Consider the following 24,821-nt stretch of genomic DNA (forward strand, 5'->3'; position numbering starts at 1 on the left):
ATAACAATAGACACAATATAACAAAACAAAGCTTGATGCAGAAAGCAGCTAAGAAGCGTATAAAAAGGTGACACATTTTTAGAAGAATTTTCTGTATGCCTCGAGGCCATGGCAACAAACACCACTATTATAGTAATTATGCATATATATGCATTTATTTTTATTTCTTTTAATTGTGTTTTCTTAAAACCTGAAAGCTAAAGAAAGATAAAATACTTTTGCCTTTATCATAGCTTCCAACCATAGTTTAGTTTTTCCCTTCTTTTGAGCTAAATACTGCAATAACAAAATTATCAATTTATTGTATTCAGAATTTTTTTTTACATTTTCAAAGTTGTTTCCAGTTTAACCGCACCCCAATCCTAAACTTAAAAAAAATAATTCTCATTGAAATTCAATATCCCCTGTGTTTCAGAAGTCGTTCTTTAAGAATAGGGACAAAAAGCCACTTTGACGCAAAGAGCGAGGAGTGAGGAAGGGGAAGCCCCCCCTCATATAGAGAAAAACACATTTTCGCTTTGTTTTAATGTTATTCCTTAATTTTTCACTCATTACAAGTTCAATACCACGACCTGTTCGATACAGAGTTTCCTTGCGAACCTCTTGGGCTGTAGTGTAAATGCTGAATGGCCACTTCTAGCCCTCGGCCATACATTGTGCAAGTTCTGGAGCATAATATGGCCTGAAAAGATAGGTGGCAAATTTTCATTTTATAGGCTGTTCGCTGCTCACCATTTAAAATTTAATATGATTCAAATACTCAAGATGAATATTTTCTTGCATGAAGACTTCAATCTTTTAGCTATGGTTCCTGACTTTGAAGTTAACCTAATACTGAAATTGTTCCTTGACAAAGTTATCCCCAACAGTAGAAGAGAGTCTCGTCTCTTATTCTGCTGAACATATTTTAATTGCTCAATATTAGCCATATTCTCTTTCTCATTATTTGGTCAAAACACCGTTTCGATGAAATTTTTCTGTCTGGCGTCTGTAATTTTTACCAAGTAGGGTTCAAAACATTACACTTTTGCATGTCATGCTAATGCGAGTTGTTGCAATTGACATCGTAGTTGCCCAAGGCTTGTTCACATAACATTCTTTTCTATAATAGGTAGGTTACCTTTGATTGCTATTCAATCGGTTTCTAAACGCAAATCATAATGCACAAAGTCAGACAGCAGCTCGAAATTTCGTTCCCAGAAGTATTGTTGTTGAGAACTGACTTCAACGAGCTGTTAAATTAGTATTTTGTTTCACTCTGCTTTCCCAAGGTATTTATTCATATGTCGTCCTTTTCAATTGCTCGTTAACATGCGACAAACTTTCTGTGATGATTTTGGTTTAGTTCTATCATTACTGGGAACCAGTATATTATGGTTAACTAAAGCTTTATTTTCTGGTCAGTCGTGTTCACCTGGGCTTAATATGAAGGCTTATGTAATTTCATGTGTTTTTTTTTCTTTTTTTGTTAACTTTCTCAAAACTTGAGCATTGGCTGTTTTTTTCTAGTTTTCCAGACTGAAAAAAGGTTTTCTATGTAAATTAAAGAGCGAATTTAAAACTTGATAGAAACAGAGATTACATTATACAAGATCTTAAACTTAAAACGAGCATAAATTACTATGGATGAAGAATAAAAAAAAAACTAAAGAGATACTAACAGCCGCAGAACGACACAATCGACAATGTTGATCGACTTGAACTCAAGCCCTTACAAAACACAACAAAATTCCATACCAAGACCATAACAGAATGGCTTGAAAAGAGAAGTGATGAAAACAGATTTTTCCCCTTGCAACAGAAATCGGATTGTTTGCAGACCATTAAAAAAAAACAGCTTTGGGTCTAGCCTGGCTTCCCACTAAGTTTGGTTTGGATCTGACATCCCCTTCTGGTAGAAGTGCTTATGATAATAACTTAGGAGCCCCACTCCCTCCTTCACCGATCACGGAAGTCGGATCAGTCCCTGACCCTGAAAAGGCATAACTAGGACCTAGGACACTAACTGGCACTTGACGCTAGATTGGTTTAGATCTGAGAAATTTATTCTGGTTATTCATCTAATGATATGAGTTTGGAGACCCTCTTCCCTTTCCCCATAAAGCTTGGATTTTTGGTTTTTCTTAGACAACTAAGTTTCGTTAAGATCTGAAAGTACCTTCTGGTAAATGTCATGATGACCATAATTTAAGGTTTTTTTTCTTGGATACTGACTCTTATTGAATATATGGAATCATTCCCTCCCCCTGCTCAACCTTCCAAGATGTTTATCGGGTTCCAATCCTCAAAAAACATAGCTAAAACACTAGCTCCTAGTTCTGACGAAGCTTGGTCTAAATATGATAATCTCTTCTGCTAGATGTCGTAATTGGCAAAAATTTAGTATCCCCTCCCTCTCCCGCGAGAGTCGGTTTTTGTCTAGACACTCTAAAGACACAGTTATGAACAAACTGTTAGATCCTACAAGTTCGGTTGAAATCAGTCAAACTCCTTTTAGGAATTTTTCGAAGACGAACAAATAAAATGACGAACTATGACGGAATGCCTTTCTATGACGAACAAATAAAAGTTCAAATAGGGATAAGACTTTGAATGAACCCTGCTATTGACCCCTCTCAGCCAATGAACTAGAATTATTTGTGACCTGGAAGTAATTATTTTAGGCTATTATGTATAAATATAGTTTGTTTTAATTATAATACTTTAATTTATCTGCTGAGGATGATCCCTAACGTGTGTGGTCGAAATATCTAGAATTTTTGTATCTGTTTTTCACAGTCTAATAAAAGGACTTATACGAACTTTTATTTATTTTTCCCTTTTAGGAAATGTGCAAATGGCAATGGATTTTGAAACATAACGTCCCCCCCCCCCTACTTGAGTCTGATAGGAGCTGGACTTGTTTCAGCTTAGTTTTAGGCATGAGTTTTTAAATGCATACACAATTTCAGAAAGTTTGATTGAAAACGAAAATTCCATTAGAATCGTCGAAATTTGCTATTGCTGGATTGACTTCCTCGGAATATTCCCTAGAAATCTAGAGCCAAAGAATTTTTCTTCCTTTTGCCTCAAAGAGATAACTTTATACTCTGCAAAAATCCGAAGTTACATGTTTCCTGAGATGTTTATTGTCGGAGTAAGGACAGTTTCGGTTTGGTTCTTGTTCATCATTAGATGGAAAAAAAGTTTTTTTCAACTGAAAGTAAGGAGCAAGATTAAAACTTAAAACGAACAAAAATTATCCCGTATATAATGGGGGTTCCCCATCCTAAATACCTCCCTCTTCACGCTGAAGTTTTTTAGTGCTTTAAAAAAGTATCTTATTGTAATTAAATAGCCCTTGTGTTTCAGGAGTCGTTCTGAAAGACTTTCTAAGGGACAAAAGTCAAACTTTAGCGTCAAGAGCGAGGTGTTTACGAGGGGTAAAACTCTCTCATATAAGATTAATTCCTGTTCCTTTTAAGTTTTAATATTGCTCCTTACTTTCGTTCGAAAAAAATATTTAAAAAATTTAATTTCTGTTTTTTTTTCAAGTTATGTCGGAAAATTCGGCTCTCCCTCCATGGAGAATTCCTCCCGCGCGAATTCCCCCTGCCCCTGGAAAATTCCCCCTTGCTTCCATCCTCGCTGAAAATTCCCCCGGACAATTTCTTGTGGACCATTCCGCCTTAAAGATTCTCCTTAGCCTACTTTCATTTGGAAAATAGTTCGATTTCTAATCGTTTTTAAATGCTCCCATAGAGAATTTCTCCCGCAGAAAATCTCCCCCCTCCCCCCTGAAAAATCCTCCAGACAATTCCATCCTCGCTAAAAAATTCCCCCGAGCGATTGCCCCAGAACATCTCCACATGAAAAATTAAATTGAGTTGGCATTGAGAAAGTAAGAAAAATAAAAAGAATTTCGCATAGAAATTCCATCAGATTTGTGTAAAATTTATCGCAAGTGTAAAATTTTACCTGGAAAACAGATCTCCCCCCTCTCCTGCAAAAAAAATTCTGTATACTTCTTAATAACAAATACTATACGTAAGCTATAGGCGAATTTTACAACTTACAGCCCGTTCCCCAGGGGCTACGGGGTGTTATATAATCCCCAAAGTCAAGCTATTTGACTTTTCAACTCTGCTGAACAAAAATGGTTATCTCAAAATTTTGATCAGACGACTTTGGGGGAGAAGGGGATGGGGGGGGCGGTAGTCTCAAATCTTTTTGTTCACTTGAAAAGGACACTAGAAATTTTAGCTTCGGTTAGAATGAGCCCTCTTTTGATATTCTAGGACGATTGTTTTGATACAATCATCCCTGAAAAAAAATACGTATCCGCGATCTTGGTCGCGGCAAAAAATACACAATTCCACATTTTTGCAGATGGGAGCTTGAAAGCTCTACAGCAGGGTTCTTCAATACGCTGAATCTGATGGTGCGATTTTCAATAAGATTCCTTGATTTTTTTGGAGGGGGGGGGGTGTTCCCCCCTTTTTTGAAAATCAGGCAAATTTTCAAAGGCTCGTATTTTTTTTACGGGTAATACTAAACTGAATGAATCTTGTAGGCTATATTTGGGATCAGCTCAAACCGTAAATTCTTTTGATATACCTATTGATATCAAAATTCCGTTTTTTAAATTTTCGTTACTATTGAGCCGTTGCCACGAACTGTTTGATGGCTAGTACGCTAAAAAAAAGTGCACTAGAACTTTCAGTTTCCGTTCGAATGAGCTGAATGATATATATTACGTTTCTTTATCTTTATCCACCACTTAGTCTTAATGATCGTTCCCACAACACTCTTTTGTCTGGTTGTGCATGTTTCCTTTTCTGCACTCCTAGCAAAAATATGGCCTAGCCTTTTGCGGACGAAATCCCGGCAGTTCCCCTTAGGATTTTATATTGAAGTATTCATTGTAATTTTTAATTGAAACCAAATTCTTTGTTGCTATTAAAGCTGGTCTTGTTTTGGTTAAATGGGCGGTATTAATTGATAGAATAATGAATCTCCTTAAGGTTGGAAATTACTAGACTTGAAGTAACCAAGGACAGACAGTTGCTTATTTAAATAAGCTGTGCCATAGATGCTTTTTTGTGATGTTTTATGCCTACACTATTGATTTTAGCAACGGTGTAAAAATCTTGGCGTAAAAAATCGCCAGAAGCCTATTGGCTGGGGTGATCCATCCAAAAGACATCGTGTGACATTTGTTATTGAAAATTATAATCTTTATAATATTATTCAATAAAATAAAAACAATTTTTAACTGAAAGCAAGGGGCATCTTTAATCCTCAAAAGAACAGAAATTATTCTCTACATGAAGGGGTTGCCCCATCCTCAATACCTTGTTCTTCCCGCTAAGTTTTTAGCACTTTTAAAAAAAGATTTTTACTCTAATTAAACGGTCCTTGTGTTTCAGGATTTTTTCTTAAAAAATTGGGACAGACAGTCACACTTTAGCGTAAAGATCAAGGTATTGAGTAGAAGGCAACCCCTTCATATGCGGAATAATTTCTGTTCGTTTGGCGTTTTAATGTTGCTCCTTACTTTCAGTTGAAATTCTTCTCTGGAAAGTTCCTCCTATTTAAAAGACCCGCCACCGTAAATTTTTTTCCAGGTTTGCTAAAAAATTCTATCTTCGCTAAAAAATCCCTCCCCCCGCCATAAAATTTCTTGCAGACGATTCAGCCTGAAAAATTCTCCTTGGCAAAATTTTATTTGAAAAAGACCAAGTTGTAATCGTTTTTTCGATCTCTCTATATCCCCCCAACCCTGGAAATTTGTGAAAATTCAAACGCGCGGAAAATTTCCCTCGGACAATTCCCCTGGAACATCTCCACATGCAAAAGTGAGTAGAAAGGGACGTCGTGAGACAATTACAAAGAATTTCTCAAGGGAATTCAGTCAAATTTCCCCGGCGTAAAGTTTCCCCTGGAAAGTTCATCCCCGGAAATTTCCCTCCACACGGAAAATTTTTCCCATGGAAACCCCTCCCAAGCACGAAATCCCCCCTTCTCCCGAAAAATATCTGCACACTTCCCAATAACAAATACTATATGTAAACAATGGACAAATTTTATAACTTAAAGACCCATCCTCAGGGGCTGGGGAAGGAGTTGTCATGTTTCTCAAAATGCATAATGTTTTGGACCTTTCACTTATGCTAAACAAAATGGCTACAAAAATGGACCAAAAAATTTTGATCCGACGATTTTGGTGAAAAAGGGGCGTGGGACAGGGGCTAGTTGCCTTCCAATATTTTTGGTCAGTTAAAAGGGCCCTAGAAAATTTTAATTTCTGCTCAAACGAATCCGATGTTCTTGAGCAATTGGTTCGATACGATCACCCCTGGGAAAACAAAAATAAATAAATACGCATCCGTGATCTTTCATCTGACTAAAAATACAAAATTCCACATATTTGCAGATAGGAGCTTGAATCTTGTACAGTGGGGTTCTCTGGTACGTTGAATCTGATGGTGTGGTTTTCATTAAGATTCCTTAACTTTTAGGGGGTGTTTCTCCCTTTTTCGAAAATCAGGTTAAATTTTCTCAAACTCGTAGTCTTTTATGGGTAATACTAATCTTAATGTATTTGGAATCAGCAGAATAAGCCGATCCTTCTGATATATTTATTGATATCAAAAATCCGTTTTTTGGAGTTTCGGTTACTATTGAGCCATGCCGCTCCTTACTTACAGTTCTTTATCACGAGTTGCTTGATAAAAGACAATAATTTTTAATAAAAATTAACTCTACCTGCAGTAAGGTTTCAACAGATGAAAAAGGTGCGTATCAACTGAATATCGCCATTTTTACTATTTTTGTTCCAAAATGATGTCTTTCAACTTTTCTTAGTTGATTTTCGTTATTAGAATCATTGCATCTTGTACTTTCTTGTTTTATATACGTCTCATAAAACTAAAAATGATTCCATGATCAATGCGGAACACATCTGGAGAATCTTTATTATAATTATACAATTTTTTTTTTAATTTTAAACTTTATGCTTGTTGCTACTTTACTGTTCTTTTTTATTTTAGTCTTGTCAGGGCAACTACTTTTTTTCTTATTCGGTTCCGCATTGAAGTTGTAACATAAACTGACGATTCGTAAATAGGGATTTAATTCAAACCTGAAACTAGTCTGGTATTGACAAGCAAGTGCTCGGCATCATAAGCATGTGTTAGTGACCTTAGGCCCTGGCCAGCTGACTTGCGATTTGTTTCCTATTTCTCTATATATTTTATAAGATTTCCCTGTTTATGCTGTTTGGTGAATCCCCCCCCCACTAAAAGGTGAATTACTGAAATAAACACCTATATTACTGAATAATGGTCGATATTTGTCTGTTGTTTTGATTCGTGACATTTGGGACACTGCTTGATGCCTTCGTTTTGATTTTTTCTGAAACACAGTATTTGCGATTAGTTTCATATAAACTATAAAAATATATATTAAAATAAACTCAAAGACCTTATATCGCTAGACGTCAACTGTGGGTGCACTTTGCTACTGCGCTGCCTATCCACAGAAAAGTGATTTTAAAATAACACAAAAATTCCGTAGCCGCTTATAAACAGTCAGATGTCTGATACACGGCAGAGAGCTCGGTATTACCCCTCTCTTGCACTACTTCTGGCTCATCACTCATAAGTTGTCTTGTGTTCAGTGCTTCCACTATTGCCGAATTTTCGTGAATTTCCCCGTAAATCTTTTTGTCTCCCCGAAAAAAATGGACCTAGGGGCGCCAAAAGGGTTGCGCCTAGGGGCACCAAAGATTTAAATCCGGCCCTGCTTATATGGGGTTTATTGTTTTGTAGTCTTTCATTAAACCTCAAATTGTAATCAAACAGAATTCGAGCTCAACATGTTCTGATTGTGTAAGGTAAACTTAGACCCAGTATGATGCATCCGGAAATTATCTTAAGACCTTTAAATACATTCTAAGATCTTTAAAATTGTTCAAACTTTTTGTTTGCCTTTAGCCAGCCTGATGCCTTGAAGGTTTGTCTAGTTCACAGCAATTCTAGGTTCGTCTGCCGGCTGCTCTTGAAGCTCCAAAGAAACTCCCTTTGATTAGTCTGTCAATTGCCCATAATGACATAGTACAAATTGCTACAATGGCACCAAACTTAGACATTGGGTATTCATATGTTCAGTATATGCTGCGTGTAGACTTTTGACTCCACGAGTGAAAGTTTTATGTAATTATTCAAATGCTTAACTTGAGGCTGGGAGTGTATACAGGTGCTCTATATTACATAGGTGCAATAATATGTACGGGCATAATAGGCCAAAATTTAAAAGAAACATCGGGCAATGGAAGTAATGATAATGGGAAGTAAGCGGATTCATACATATCTAAATATTCTATAACTGGAGGCATTTATACTTTTTTTGATATATTAGTTTTAATCGCCTAATCTTTATTATCACCTAATTAGTCTTAATTCTTAAGTATATACTGTAGTTGTTTAGAAACACTGCTTTTTTTATTTCGTCACAATTAATTCAGTAGGATAAAAAAAGCACCATTTAAGGAGTAGGCTATTATTTCAAGACGTCAAGTGATAGGTTTGATATTGAAATTTTTAACAAAAAACGTTTGACCAAGTAATGAAACGAAAGAGAACAGAACTGAATACCATTGAGCCACATTCTTGGTGGTTAAACTCAGGCGAATCTGGTTGACAAGGTATCAATCCGAAGTGTCAAACTTCTGATTATTAACGATATTACTAGAATTGCCGTAACATTTGGAAAATTTACAAATATAGAAGTTAATTCGATTGAAATGTGGTAATGTTTCGCGTTGTATCTGAAGAAGATTGCCAAATCTGCCTTGGGTCTTGGATATGCAGTGAACCAACGGTCACAGTGACGTAGGAATAATGGCTGTATATTGTTCATCTGGTTGGCGACTTGACTCCTTGGAGTCTGCATGCAATACTGAACTTTATTCGATAGTTTGAACAGGTTTCATTGGCCAGTTTTTCTCTAAACGAATTTTCTGTTGTCTCTTGTCTGTGAAAGAGTTAAATCCTAGCAATTTTCTATCATTATCTCAGTTTCTAATCAAGTCAAGGGGCTACGTGCTTGGTGTTTCGTGACACCAAAGCTTCGGAGGCAAGACGAGAGGTAAGGAAGCCAAATCGGATGTACCTCTGAGAGGTGGAAATTAAGTACTGGAGGAACAGTAGACAGGCTGGTCGTCTAAAGTAGAAATATCACTTACTATACAACCTCTAAACTTGTGCTGAAAATGCAAAAAAAACTTGCTTAATGGAGGGAATGTGTTTAATGTTGCTGGGGACTGAGGCTAGAAACAGATCTTGCTACACGCCTTCTTTTAAATTGCATCTGAGCGACTGAAAATATGGTAAAATTTTTCAGATGACCTTTGAAATGTTAGCTGTGTTGCATATCGCGGAAAGCGTGCACGATATGACTAGGCTCACCACAATTTGTAATTTGACTCTATCAACTAAAATAAAAAAAAACAAGTTTTTTTTTACTGAAAGTAAGGAACGATGTTAAAACTTAAAACGAACAGAAATTATTCCGTATATGAAAGGGGCTGTCCCCTCCTCAACGACTCGCTCTTTACGCTAAAGTTTTAATTGTTTAAAAAAATAGAGTTGTTAGAAAGTCAAACTTTATCGTAAAGAGCGAGGCATTGAGGAGGGGACAGCCGCTTTCATATACGGAATAATTTCTGTTCGTTTTAAGTTTTAACGTCGTTCCTGACTTTCAGGTAAAAAAACTTGTTTTTTTAAGTAATTTTTGAACGTTTTTGAATTAATACAGGTTTTTATTTCGTTTAACCTTATATGAATAATTAAAACAAAATTTGAATATTAATTTTACTTTTATTTGGTTAAATGGCTTTCTCGAAAGTTGACGAGTTTTATTTACGAACGTTTTTATTAGTAATAAATACACGTAACTTAAGAATTAACTTACGTAACGAACTTCTATATTAATATATTTTTAATACGTATATTAGGGATTCGCCCCCTAGTCAATACCTTGCTCTTTAAGCTAAAGTTCGAATTTTGTTCCAATTCTTTAAAAATTACCCCTTAATCACAAAGTCCGTTAATTAGAATAAATAGCTCTTATGAAAGTACTAAATAATCTTTGGCTTAAAGAGCGAGGTATTGACTAGAGGGTGAATCCAATCATATACGTAACGTTTTCTGTCCGTTTTAAGTTTTGATGTTGCTCCTTACTTTTAGTTGAAAAACTTGTTTTTTTTATATATAATTTCTGGTCTTTTTTAAAAAAATGCTGGTAAATCCGGCGCCCCCTTCATAGTAATGTCCCTTCTCCAAGAAAACTTCCTTCATGGAAAGATCCTCCCACACAAAAACCCGACCCCCCCCCCAATACCAGAAATAATCCACCCTGAAAACGTCTGTATACTTCCCAATAACCAATACTATATGTTAACATTGGGTAAAGTTCATAACTTTCATCCCTCTTCCCGGGGACTTCGGGGGATTAAGTCATCCTAAAAGACATAGTTATCATATTTTCGACCATGCTGAACAAAATGACCATCTCATAATTTTGATCGGGTGACTTTGGGAAAAAAATGAGCGTGGCAGGGGGCCTAGTTACCCTTCATTTTTTGTCACTTAAAAAGGGCATTGGAAATTTTAATTTCTGTTCGAATGAGCCCACCCACGATATTCTACGACCACTGAATCGATACGATCACCCCTGGAAAAAAACAACAATTAAACAAATAAACATCCGTGATCTTTCTTCTGGCCAAAAATGCAAAATTCCACATTTTTGTAGCTAGGAGCTTGAAACCGCTGCAGCAGGGTTCTCTGATACGCTGAACATGATGGTGTGATTTTCATTAAGATTCTATAACTTTTAGGGGGTCTTTCCCCCTTTTTTCGAAAATCAGCCAAATTTTCTCAGGCGCGTAACTTTTTATAGGTAGGACTAAACTTGATGAAAGTTATATATTTGAATTCAGCATTAAAATCTGATTCTTTTGATGTATCTATTGGCATCAAAATTCCGTTTTCTACAGTTTCGGTTACCATTGAGCCGGGTCGCTCCCTACTTACAGTTCGTTACAGTCAACCACGAACTGTTTGATATGAAAGGATTTTTTTTGCTCATTTATTCCTTGTTCAGCAAGTCTAGAAGTAAGAGAAAAAATAGTTATATTCAAGAAATATCGTGAAATTTCGAAGAGTACGAAATTTCGGCTGAGATTGTGAATTTCGCTTTTATTGAGAACTATGAAGTAACAACAAATTTCAAAAGCCAACACGGTCAGAATTCTTATTCGTATTGCTCGATTAGCAAGGCCTCTCAACTTCAAATTCATAAATCTGCACATTAAAATATTTTGAATATGAGTGGGATGTCACACGCTTTTGAGTAAAAAATCACAACGAATGGAAAATTCCTAGCTGAAGCTGCGTTAATTATGACAAATTTGGATATTAAATAAAATTATCTTACTGGGCAAAACGAAAATGTACTAAAACCGTAAAGATTCTGTAAAACGTTCCAGATTTTATCTAATTTAGGAATATCATTCGGAGGAAAAGATACGACCACCAACACGTGTTAGATCTGGTTATGTTGTGTTATTTATGGCAACCCTGCTGGAGGCAGAGGTTCATGTAAATTTACGACAGAGTATTCAATCCCTTGACCTGTTGCTGAAAAAGTGGTTTTTCTTTGAAAGACGTAAAACTGAGTTGAAACATTTGCAAAATAGTTTTTTTTTCCTAGTGTTGCTCGGTAGCTGAATTTCCGCTCGTGTTGTGCAAAAACTTCAGAGTTACAATTATTATGATTATTCCAATTACTTGCTTTAATTAACGCTTGTTGTTAGTCTTCTTACTCTGAAAATGTAATTTAAAGTGAGGCAACAATAATTTAATGTTAGATAGCAATGAATTCTTGAGCTTTTCCTGTTAATGTTTGTTCTAAGAAAATTTTTGATTAAAAAAAGAAAAATGTGTCCATTATCCCTTGTGTGAGGCAATGGCTGAGAAATTTGTGTTTCGTAGATATTTTATTGTGTTTGTTGCCCAGAAAATTCGTCAGAGTTTCAAACATAATAAATCATCGTACTGAGGTCAAAGGGAAATGAAAGTACTTGGCACTTGCTAAATCTAAACACTTTTCTTTATCAATACATAACAAATAATAATTTGGGACTAGTATTTGTGTTTATTTGAACACAATTTAACGTTTCTTTTCAAATACAATCAAGTGTACTTCACAGAAATTTGTATTCCATGTCAAACATCGCTGCTGAGCTTGCCGATATTTCCACATATATGGAACGGCTGAAATGTCTAAGCCAGGATCTAGGAACAGTTCACTTGCTGAAGATTATATCCAAAAAGATTTACAACTGTGAAGTCGAAGTTGGAAACACGGAGTATACTAGGGAGCCAATGAAAATTGGCCGACCCTGATTCCAGTCATCTGCAGATTGAATCTTCCAGTCACCTTCTAATAGACTATGAATTGAAAATATGGACTTATTCTTTCAGACTTTTACATTCATTAGTGATGAATATGTGCTTAAGAGCAGAACGTGCATAAGGGAAGGGGGTCCAGAACGCACTTCTGTAAACTGATAATCTTGCGTCTAAAGACCACATTGTCTTGTGTAAATTATTCAGACTATATTTAGCCAGGGATTAATCAATTGCCAAATCGATTGCCGTCAAAAACAAACCAAGGGGAAAGCTGAAAAAAATATGTTGCTGTTTTCTATTTCTTTTTAATGTGCAAATCATCTGCAAATGTAGCATAGTCAGTATGTGGTGTTACGTAGGTGTTGAGTACGACAATTTGTTGAAATGCAGTTTAGCATGGAAGTAGGTAAATTAGCTACCGAAAAAATTGACTTAGTACCAAATACTCTATAAAAAAAGAAACAAATTCACATAGCACAATTTTTTTTATGAAAGTAGAGCAATGCGAAGAACTTCTTTGTTTTAGCACAAAGTGCTGATTTAAAAATAGGATGATGACTGTCATGATATTTCCCAATGTGTTTTAATTCCATTCATTTTAATGAAGCCCGTTGTTCTGATTTTGTTCGAATTTATAAAAGAAAAACCTACATTTTCTACCTAAGCCAGTCTTAAAGTATTGCTAGACTGTTTTTTCTTTCACGAATCTAGCTTGCTCTTCGCTTAGCCTCCTGGGGTAAGATAATCAGGCTCAATCGGGGTTTATACCTAAAGCACCCCATGACGATGGATCTCCCGCCAAAACATTTTCAGTCAGTTGAATCTCTCTGAAACCTGCTGTGAATTGAAATAGGCACTCACTTGCAATATCTGCTCCAGAAAATTTAAAGAACAAACGAAACAAGAGCAGTCTCCCAATCCCAGTTAATGTATGCTGCATTGCGTTAATCACAAATTGTTAAAGATTAAAAACTGCGTTAGAAAGCCATGGCAGCATTTGCGAGGGTATAGGTATTTGCACTTTGTATCAGGCATGAGTGACTGGACGAACGTGTCAATACCTCAAGGCACCAATGCTACATTACATAATTGTATTTATTATAGGTCAAAATCCATCATATTCTTGCTAGTTTTGCTGTTTACTTCAATATTCCATAATGATTGCGGCAATAGCTGCAGCTTAGTAAAGAGCAAACTACAGCCCATAATAACAATAAAATGAAAAAAGCATATTCGATAAAAATATTCCACCTGACGGTAATAGGGAACTAATAACTATTGATCAAATCCAACACAATAATACTCTTTAATTATGAAAACAAATTTTGAGAATTTACAAAGAGAGCCTTCAATCGCTCAAACATGAAGTTAACTAGAAATAAAAAAGTACACTACTGAAATACCAACGCCAAAAAATTAATATGAGCTTTAAATAAAAGTTCAAATAGGGATAAAATCCTTTTAATAGACAGTGATGATAGAAATTCACAAAAATACCAGATATTTCGGTCACATATACAGTGACCGTCATCAGTAGTAAAACTACTGATGACAGTTTTACTACTAGTTTTACTACTGATGACGGTCACTGTATATGTGACCGAAATATCTAGTATTTTTGTTAATTTCTATCAATCACTGTCTATTAAAAGGATTTTATCCCTATTTGAACTTTTATTCATTGTCATGGAAAGGCAGTTTGGTCTCCGAAATTATCTACGTAATATGAGCTTCATTGTTTCCCATCTTCAAGCAACGAAAATCAAACGTTTCCATGGATAGCACTGATGTATCCCTTTTCTTTCTTTCATCCAGCGATAGTAGCCAGTGAAATAGCGTAAAGCCTCAAAAAAGCAATTTCAAGTCTCCATGGTTATTTTTATATTGCTGTATTTACGCCCTTATCGGGCGCCTGAGGCGGTATGAACAATGAAAAAAAAAATCTAAGACATTTGAGACTTCCGTGGATTTTTTTTTTACAGCAATCTTTTTCGTGTCTGCTGTGATGTCTTTTTTTATTGAATTTTGTTGATAAGAAGCTATTTTAAACTTAGGATCAAGTATTATTCCTCATCATTCTCTTTCTTTAGGTTTCTGCAACCGACCCTGATTGCGGTGTAAATGCTTTGGTCAATTACACAGTTGGAGAAGGGTTTCTAAAAAATGGTGAATTTGAGGTGAGACCAACTACTGGTGAAATATGCATCGGATCTGAGATTGACCATGAAAGAAGATCGCTTTTTGAATTTCCAGTCATTGCCACAGACCGTGGTAAGTCTTCACTGTTCGTTTCTTCTCCCTTTTTTGATTGGAAAATATGACTTTTGGAATTCCAATCGCTTAGGTTCCATGTTTGAGACAAAGGAGGTAGAGGAAAATACCCCTTTGAGAGGCAGCTTCAGCTTGTCATTTAGAATGTGAAAGGGTTCTGAAGGATTAATATGGCTTATGTTCTGCTTCGGATTGCCAAGAGACTCTAGATACAATATATGAAATTGTTTTACATAATTTTTAGATTATTTCTTTCTGAAAAATACGTTGATAACAAACAGTTGAGGAAGTAAAAAGTGACCCTGGCCGATAGTAACTGAAACTCTAAAAAACAAAACTTTTGGAAGAATATTTGCATTAAAAGAATCTCTTTTATGCTAATTATGCTAATGAGTGTCATTTGCGTTTATTAAAAAACTTATTCATTTCCAAAAGTGTGGTTTTTATGTGTCGAAAAAAAGATAAAAAAAAGAAGAAATCATCATATAAATCAAGATTACTGAAAGGAATTGCTTAAAGTGGACTGATTGTTCTGTTTACAATGATATTAATTCCTGAGATTCTCAGTATAGGCTATATATATTTTTTTTTTATATTATAATAAAAGCAGAAAAATGTTTTGAACATAATTTATCTATAATAAAGCGCTAATGGCAGCTACTCTAGAAAGTTTAGGGAGCGGTAGTTTAACTCCTGGTCTTAAGATTCATTTATTCATCTATAGTCATCAGTATCTTCATCCATTATCTTTATATTTGGAGCGATTATTCATTTTTAATTCTATTTGTTTTGGGTTCCATTTGTAATTTTTATTCGTTTTAAGTTTGAACTATTATATGGCCTTATTTATTAAATAATTTTTAAGACCACACTGGCCAAGCATGGCAGAACGAAAAAATATCACAAAGAAGAGAAAACGAAGATATTAACAGCTAGTGAAAAATAGAAGAGAACTTTGAAAATATTTCGGTCGAGACCTCCGTTTAACCGTCTTCAGTGCAAAATAAAATTAATAAAAAATACAAATACCACCGGACAATATAAAAAAAAACTAACATTAAAACAAACACTAACATTAAAATAAGATCTAGAAGAAATAAATCACTATAATAAACAGATTAACACTTGTACTTGGATCAGGACAACGGCTACGGCCAGCTTTCTGTCAATCCCTTAGCTATTAAGTCACTATGGTTTGACTTACAGATTTCTCGCAATGTTTTAAATAGGTGATAATTAGCCTTCCCTGGCATTCGTCAATGACTGAGCTCCATCTTTGGCGGTTTAGGGTCCATTCTTGAGTGATTTCGAGCCAGTTCTTGTCCCAACATTGGCCAAAGTGGCGAAATCCCCCTTTGGACTCGAGGCCAGCTTTGATGCAGGACAGAATTATTAACGAGATAGAACTAATGAAAATTAACTAAATATTTAATATATAATGGTGTTAATTCCTGGAAATCTCGGCAATTGAAGATTTCAAGTAGCTGTGTTTTATTTTTCAATGTTGTAGATGTAAAAAAAAAATGTTTGCAATACATATCGTTTTCAGCAGAGACACAGTAGACATTAGAACATTTACGATTATGGGTGGGAGAAGGGGGCAGTAGCCAAACTTTTGTTTGTTGTTAACGTTACCTTAAATCCCTCCAAATGCATAACTTCCGAAAAAACATCAAACTATATCTAGCTATTGCTGAAGCTATTTTTTATTTTGAGAAACCAAGAGTATATATTTTGAGGACCCCTAACAAAGGATACTCAGTGCGTTCATTGTGTCGTGCAGTTGAAAGTTTAGCTTGCGTGTCAGCGAATCATAGTATTAGATAATTTCGTCGTTGTTTAGGAAAAGACTGGACCTTTGACATCTGTTCATTAATCGATGCCGAACTCCGGGAAAATATATGGGAGACGTGGAGTTAGGAAGAAGTTGAGAAAGGGATATCTCTTTATGAGTCTTAGATAGGAGTACTTGTACTGCTTCCCAATTAATAAATGCTTTATTTTAAGCCTTTCAGGAAAACGTTTATTGAAGAGGTTCATCTTCACTAATTTTCTTTTTTTGTCCTTCTCAATTATTTGTGTAAGAGTATCTAATTAAGCTGTTAATCCTTCTGGAAGTAAAATAAATACTTCTGTGATAGATAGGGTTTTATTTATGTCCTATTTATGTAAGCATTCTAATTTGTCTTTTAGGAGGCTTAAGTACAACGGCAATGGTAAAAATACAAGTAAGTGACATCAACGATAATCGACCCATATTTTACCCCCGGGAATACAATGTTAGTCTACGAGAGAAAGAAAACTTCCCAACCCCGATTGTGGTTGTAGTGGCTTCTGACAAGGACTCTGGAAAATATGGGTCTGTTCGTTATGCTATTACAGCTGGAAATGATAACAAATTCTTTCGAATTGAGCAGTTAACAGGTGAAATATATGTCCAACGTCAGTTAAGTAAATCAAAGCCGATGCATAGGTTAAATATCTCCGCAACCGATGGAGGGGGCTTGCGATCAGAAGTGGACGCTGAAGTCTTGATTAGTGTTATTGATTCTAGCCATCAACCGCCTACATTTGAAAGAGCCCGATATACTTTTTCTGTCTGGGAAGATGTTGAAAGAAATGCTGTTGTAGGAACTGTCACGGCTTCAAGTGTTACGGGTAAGTACTGGGCGTTCCTTACTTTAAAATATATATTAAGCTGGATCTTGACCAAGTTCAATTTCTTTAAAATTGATTTTTTCTTTTCTTTCGCTGAATTTGTATGTTATAAATCATGATCAAATGGAGAGGGTCTAACACGTATATATATATATATATATATATATATATATATATATATATATATATATATATATATATATATATATATATATATATATATATATATATATATATATATATATATATATATATATATTATATATATATATATATATATATATATATATATATATATATATATATATATATATATATATATATATTGTTGAAATCAGTCATGCAAGGATTTTTTAATCGGATGGATTTGAGAGCCTTAGGTAGAGCCCTTGGGCCTATGCCCGCTTCAACATGAAACTTCAATTTGGAGATTTGAGGGTGGCCAAAACTACCTTATTTGTGGTAATGTATGTTTCAGTGAAAATCTTTAAGTAAAATATAGTAGAGGCCAGTGGTATCTAAAAAAATTGCATGTTGGTGTGGGGAATACATATATATATATATATATATTTTTTTTTTTATATATATATATATATATATATATATATATATATATATATATATATATATATATATATATATATATATATACGTCTAGGGGAAGTTATCAGATTAGAACACCCCGAAGTTTTTTCTGACACGCAAGAAAGTGACAAAAATGCACGTCAACAGATTTTTAATTAGTTTTTATAAGTTTTTGTTCCCCCTCCCCGAAAAGATGACGGTAAGTAAATCATGCACAATAATATATAAAAGGGGGTGTGGGGCAATTAGTATTGAAAAGATACCAAAAATATACAGATTAAATAGAAAAATATACCAATATCTTAGGGGAGCAAGGACTCGAAACTTCCCTCACCCCCGTGTAGCCAACATACCTGGAGTAGGCATAGTTGTTGAAATGAATTGCTGATTATAGCAATAGCAGCAATATTTGTCATACCTGCTTTAAAGTGATATTTGTTTGCTTTTTTTTAAGACGATAATATACAGTATTCGATATATTCCGGAGATCCCGACAGTTACTTTACGATCAATGCCGAAACGGGTATTATCAGAACCAACGCTCCACTAGATCATGAAATTCACCCCTATGTTCTTTTGAATGTTGCTGCCACTTCTGGAGAACCTCCATCTTTCGGACACACTCAGGTAAGTTCATTTATTGGTTAAGTATATAAGGGGGTTTGACGGCCCTAAAAAGAGAAGCATTCCTTACTTTATAACATTTTATTGACTTTCTATGCCTTTAACGTTTCCTCCTTCTGAGTCCAAAACTTTTTTCCCATTTCCTTGCTATTGTCTTGAATGGTTTCAGACGCATATTAAGACGATTGTCTTTTCTAAAAGAGAGTAAACATTTACCATAATTCACTTCTGTAGATTAGAAACGTTTTCTATCTTTTGAATTATGTTATAAGTGCTAATTTTCAGTTAATATGTCGTAACGGTTTTAGTTTAGACAACTAATAGTCGGAACTGTTTAGGTAGTAAATATAAGGCATCCCCCCCAGACTCCTAGGGGCTAGGTATTTTCTCTCCCTGAAGGAAACTATAGAAGAAGCTAAAACTATCTAAAAAGGGAGACTTCTTTTTTGTTCCTTAACTCACGGCGTCAAGTATGAAATACTTGTAGTACTTAATAATAATACGTGTAGTATTTAATACTTATCTTAATATTTGATACTTAACTTAATATTTGTAGTATTTAATACTAGTATCTTATTTTCTGGTTGTCTTTTACCGGGATTTCTAGATGACTGTTGAATCCCCTTCTGAAAGAGTCAACAGAGTAACTTCTTGGTGTAACTTCCTCAGGAAGACCATTCCCGGCCAAGGTGCAACGTCGAATGAAGCTGTTTTTCAAGTACTCTGTTCTCGGCTTACCAGCCTCAAGATAATTGGACCGAGGTGTGTGCTTTCGTGTCTGTCTTGTTGGTTGGACAATTATGGGCACAAGACGAAAAAGCTCTAGAGAAGGAGGTGAATTTAGGTAGTTGTAGAAAACAGCCATCGACACTACATCAAACTTCTCACTAACAGACTGGAGAGGGTCATGGAGAACGGTAGAACCTGCCCTATTTTAGATATTTTTGAGTGTGGTGTCAACACCGTTTTCAGAGCACCAGCATACAGCGGGAATCTTTCTAAGTCTTTGGTTCTTACCCCCAGCTAATTAGTTCAAGCAGATAAAGAAAGTTAGAAAGTTATTGCCTCAAAGCCATCTAAAAGATGATTCACTTTAAATTGCTCTTTAAGAATATACCGTCTCTAACCCTTTTTATCTTTTTTTGTTAATAGACTTTTGTCGCCATAACTCATTGTTTGTGTAAAAATTTGGTTGAAGGGTTTACAAGCAAACGCTAGCAATGACTGCACACTGTCAATTATATAAAGATGCTAACTTTGGTAGAAACCTGACCACACATAGTCAAGGAATGGCTCGCAAATTATTGCAAAAGTAGATTCTTCTGTGACTTGTTTTATCATCCATTGATAAATTTTAAATTTACGAAATAAGAACAAAAAACTGAAAACAATAGATGAAATTATGTAGACAAATACTCTGATAATTACTTTTCGATGTCAGTCGTTACAAACAATGCAGCATTATGAATTTGAATACCATTGGCCTCAATACACAAACCAAGGGGAGTGTCTTACCTTCTGAAAACTCTCGGTGTAGAATAATTAACTAGTCAAACTAAGAAATTATTTTTCTGATTAATGTTTCAACAAATGTTGAATTGCGGATGGAAGTGAGAAGAAAAATTACAAGACTTTTTTTGTGCTTTTTTGCCCAAGGTTGGCCATTTGTAAATGTCTGGATCCTATATCTTGGCACAAAAAGCTAGATTTTGCGCCTCATCTAAAATGCGGCGGCACTTGATTCTCACTATCTCATAATGTGGGGTCCTTTTTTCCCTCTGCATATTTTAACTGTTTTTACGATTATTTTTTTTAATGCGTAATTCATCGGTTCACAAGCTAAAGTAACCAACTCTATTTCTTGGCTACTCTTCGATTTGTCTCTTTTCCCGATCACCAAAATTCTTCTGATCTTTTTTGTTGTTTTCGATTTTTTTTCTCATATTATATAAATTTAAATTGACTTTATATTGGCCATTTTTTAAAATTAATGAAAATAAAACAGCCATCAGTATTTTTTTCTGCTCAAGTATTCAATTATTACTACTCATAAAATCCGAAATAAAGGGAGAGTGCATGAGAAAGGGACACAATAACTTCCTACATCAATTTTTTTTATTCACCTCCTAGAGATTTGTCAGGATAGACAGATCCTATTTAAACCCTTGTTTTGTACATATTATCTATTGCACTTAACTGTTTTGACTATTTTTTTAATTGCTAACTGATTATTATTCCAGGTCAATATAACTATTGGCGATATTAATGATAATGCTCCTGAGTTCGATACGCCGGTTGTGAAAATTTCAGTTCCTGAGAACTCGGAACTGGGTTCTGCAATATATGCTGCGCATGCTGACGACTTAGACAGTGGAGACAATGGAGTTGTTAGATTTGAACTTTATACAAATCCGGAGCAGTCATTCCGCATAGATCCTAAATTTGGCTACCTTTCACTTGCTAAAAAGCTCGACTATGAACGAACACAAAAATACTCATTGATTATTGTTGCCGTGGACGGAGGAGTGCCACCGCTACGGTCTAATGTGACTTTAAATATAGAAGTTCAAGATGTGAACGATAATGTTCCTGTGTTTGAAAAGAAAGAGTATGATGTGAGTGTTCTTGAATCCTTGCCTTCAAATACTCAATTTTTGCAATTAAAAGCAACAGACCAAGATACAGGCAATAATGCCCGTTTAACGTACAAAATTAAGGATGAAGAAACAGAAAGTGTGTTTGGTATATTTCCTAACAGTGGTAGTTTATATTTGAAGCAAGTCCTAGATCGTGAAACCCGAGATAAATTTGTGTTTACAGTAATTGCAATGGATAATGGCTCACCGCCTGGTAGTGCATCTGCTAGTGTCATTGTTCAAGTCTTAGATGTGAATGACAATGAGCCAATATTTTCTAAACCCCATTATGAGTTTACTGTAGAAGAAAATACAGACAGGGGGACACTTGTGGGACAAGTAATTGCAGTTGATCATGACATGGATATGAATGCTGATATCAGATATAGCTTAGAAAATGCAAATGGAACATTTCAGATTAATCCAATTTCTGGTAAGTTTTAGTTTTTTAACTCATTTTTTATAAAAAAAAAATATTATACTGTGGCCTAGGGGGCTGGGGGAGTGATGGATTACGGGGGTGGGGGTAAAGTTTGTTTCTGATGCAAATAAGAGGTAAGTTTGAACTTTACCCCCACCCCCTAAGGTGCAAATCTATACCCTGAATTGGTATATATAGGAGTGGGGGTAAAAATCATTTCCGACAAAATTGATTAGGCTAGTATATTTGGAAAGAGCATAAAAAAAGACATAAGAGTAGGCCTAGTATGTTTACTTTATTCGTAAGTCAATAATATGAACTGCCGAAAATTTACCGCAAAATAATATTTGGATTTAGTTTTAAATCATGCTTCTTTGTCAAGATAAAAATGCTTACCAGATAAAATCTGGTAAGCATGCGAGAAAGACCGCATCGAAATCTCAAAGATGCTTAATGAAAAACAGGCTTCCGCTGACTAGTGAGGTATTGCTCACTCCGCGACAAAGATTCAAACTTTAATTTTTTGGGGTTAAAGGGGCAAAAAAAGGTACCTAGGTTAAGTTAGATCAGGTTAAGGATTTAATATATGCTATGCTTTACCCCCCCCCCCCCTAATGTGCAAATATATAGCCCAATGTTGATTCTAAACTATTATATTTTCATCCTATTTTGTTTTATTTCAGTAGCATTAACGAAACTTCACTTCTCGTGTGCTTACCGGATTCTAAATAAGTACCAAAAACAGTATTTTTTAGACTCTTATTTTTCCCTCATTTCACCTCCAGAAAGTCTTTTGGTTTCATGTAACCAGGGAAGTAAAAAGGGTGAAGATCAGTGATGGAACTTTGACTTTTCCCCTTTTATTTTCTACCATTGTATTAATTTCTAAGGTAAGTCATAGGGATGTCAATCTACCCCCCCCCATCCTCCTGAGAATTTTGAAAAATATATTTGGTAAAGGTCTAGATTATGGGGCTATTAGGAAGGAAACATGTTCAGAAAACATTTATTACTTAACATATACAGAATAATTGTACTTAACAAATTTTGGCTGCACCATATTTGACTCCACTATAGTTTAGCCCCCCCCCCCTAATGCTGAAATATATAGGCCAAATTATATATTTCCCATTCATTCTGCCAATGTGTCTCTCTTGTTATAACCTGCGTACCGGTGCGGAATGCATGAAAAATATATAATTTGGGCTGTGTGTTTGCACAGTACGGGAGTTTTGGGGCAAAGTATAGTGAAGCCGAAGTCAAAATCTGTTAGCTACAAGTATTCTGCATATTATGAAGCAACAATTGTTTTATTAACATGTTTCCGTCTCAATAGCCCTATAATCTAGACATCTACCATACTTTTTTTTATATTTCTATGGAAAACTTCCTTTTTTAGGATATTTATTAAAAAGACTCCCCCTAAATTTAGAAAAATATGTGGTACTTACGTATTAGCCAGAAAACGCGAGAAATTGTATAGCGAACATGATACAAGAAACTAGTCAAGCAGCTTCTTTATCAAGAGAATTTCTTTGGCGCGCTAGGCAAACAGGAGATTCTCACTCCGTGAACAATATTTAAAATTTAGTTTTTTGGATTGTGAGGTAAAAAAAAAGGTTCCTAGTTTATGTTAGGTTATGTATTTAATATATGCTATGCTTTACCCCACCCCCCTAATGTACAAATATATATCCCAAATTTGGGTACTGTTCTAATACCTGGGCAACACGCGAGAATGCGACTCGAGAAAAGCAAAGATCAGATAACATTGCCCGGTAATTTCCTATCTGGCGTTGTATAAACAAGGGGTTTCTCGCTCCGGGAACTATATTTAAACTTAAGTTGTTTGGGGTTTAGAGGGAAAAAAGGTACCTAGGTTAGGTTGGGTTACGTATTTAATATATGCTACGCTTTACCCCCCCCCCCTAATATGCAAATATATAGCCAAAATTTGTTTCTAAATTATTATATATTCATTCTATTTTATTATATTTCATTAGCATTGACTAAACTCGACTTCTTTCGTGTGTACCATAAAATGCACAAGTGCCTTATGCTTTTATCCTATTTTGTTTTATTTTATTAGCATTAACCAAATTTCACTTCTCGCGTGTTGCCCATATGTTAGAACTGTACCCAAATTTGTTTCTAATTTATTATATTTTCATCATATTTTGTTTTATTTACCAAAATTCACTTCTCGCGTGTTTTCTGGCTAATACGTAAGTACCAAATATATTTACCCCCCCACTCCCCCTACATTTTCGTGAATTAACACCATTGCGAGTCATGTATTTTAATCAAATAGATTTTTTGGGGGGATACTTGTCATATTTCTCTGTACTAATGACTTGCTGATCCATCTCGTTGCACTATCAGCTATTATCGACATTTATTATCTATCTATAAGCCGTATTTAAAACGCCAAATTCCTCTGGGAGAACATTCCATAACTCTACCTGTCCTGTCACAGGAAAATGTACGTCGTTCAAATGAAAGCAAACGTAAATTCTTTCACTTTTCAAAATGCTTTTATCAAACCTGCTTCAGATCTGATGCTTGCTTTTATTAGGATCAAGCTGTTAACCAGGAATTAATTTTAAAAAAAAGTTTTCCCGAGGTAATTAAAGAGCGAAGTTGTAACTTAAAACGGACAAAAATTATTTCTTCACAGCCTATTTAATACATATCAATAAAACTAGGACAAATAAACCAACTAATTATGTTTCCCTATGCTTTTAGGATTATACAAAACTAGCGCTTAACTGAAAACACAAAAGTCAGGTATAAAAAATAGGATTATTGATTTAAGAGTCAAAAGTGAGTATGTAGCCTGACAACACTAAACGAATCTATCAAGATTTTCACAGTCTTACACCAGTTGTGACACCAGTAACTTTCAGTAGACAATTAAAATTATCTTAAAAGCATAAGCGTAAAAATAAATATTTTTTAATAACTGCGAGGTAATTGGACAGCATACATAAATATTGGATTGATTTATCAAGTAGTATTTCGATCTCGCCAGCTACAATACCAATTAGCGAGTAACAAAACGTCTTAAATTTTGATAAATATGCCTTATTACTTGGAATGAGTAGCAAACAAGACATAATATGAGCTCTGGAGATTCGGTTACTTCTCCCTGTACAACAGTATATTTCA

General features: G+C 35.0%; 1 protein-coding gene across 1 annotated transcript in view; it reads left to right on the plus strand.

Moving 5' to 3' along the window:
- The window catches only part of ds (dachsous cadherin-related 1), a 130,124-nt gene that overhangs the window by 39,331 nt on the left and 65,972 nt on the right, over window positions 1-24,821 (plus strand). The window contains exons 3-6 of the mRNA XM_089099126.1: window positions 14,549-14,729; window positions 16,923-17,387; window positions 18,427-18,599; window positions 20,837-21,665. Of these exons, the coding sequence (XP_088955252.1) occupies window positions 14,549-14,729; window positions 16,923-17,387; window positions 18,427-18,599; window positions 20,837-21,665 (1,648 nt within the window). The remainder of the gene's footprint in view (window positions 1-14,548; window positions 14,730-16,922; window positions 17,388-18,426; window positions 18,600-20,836; window positions 21,666-24,821) is intronic.

This window comes from Artemia sp. Qi Xiang Cuo, chromosome 13 (genome assembly GCF_049724085.1).
Source record: "Artemia sp. Qi Xiang Cuo chromosome 13, ASM4972408v1, whole genome shotgun sequence".
In the NCBI taxonomy this organism is placed as follows: Eukaryota; Metazoa; Arthropoda; class Branchiopoda; order Anostraca; family Artemiidae; genus Artemia; species Artemia sp. Qi Xiang Cuo.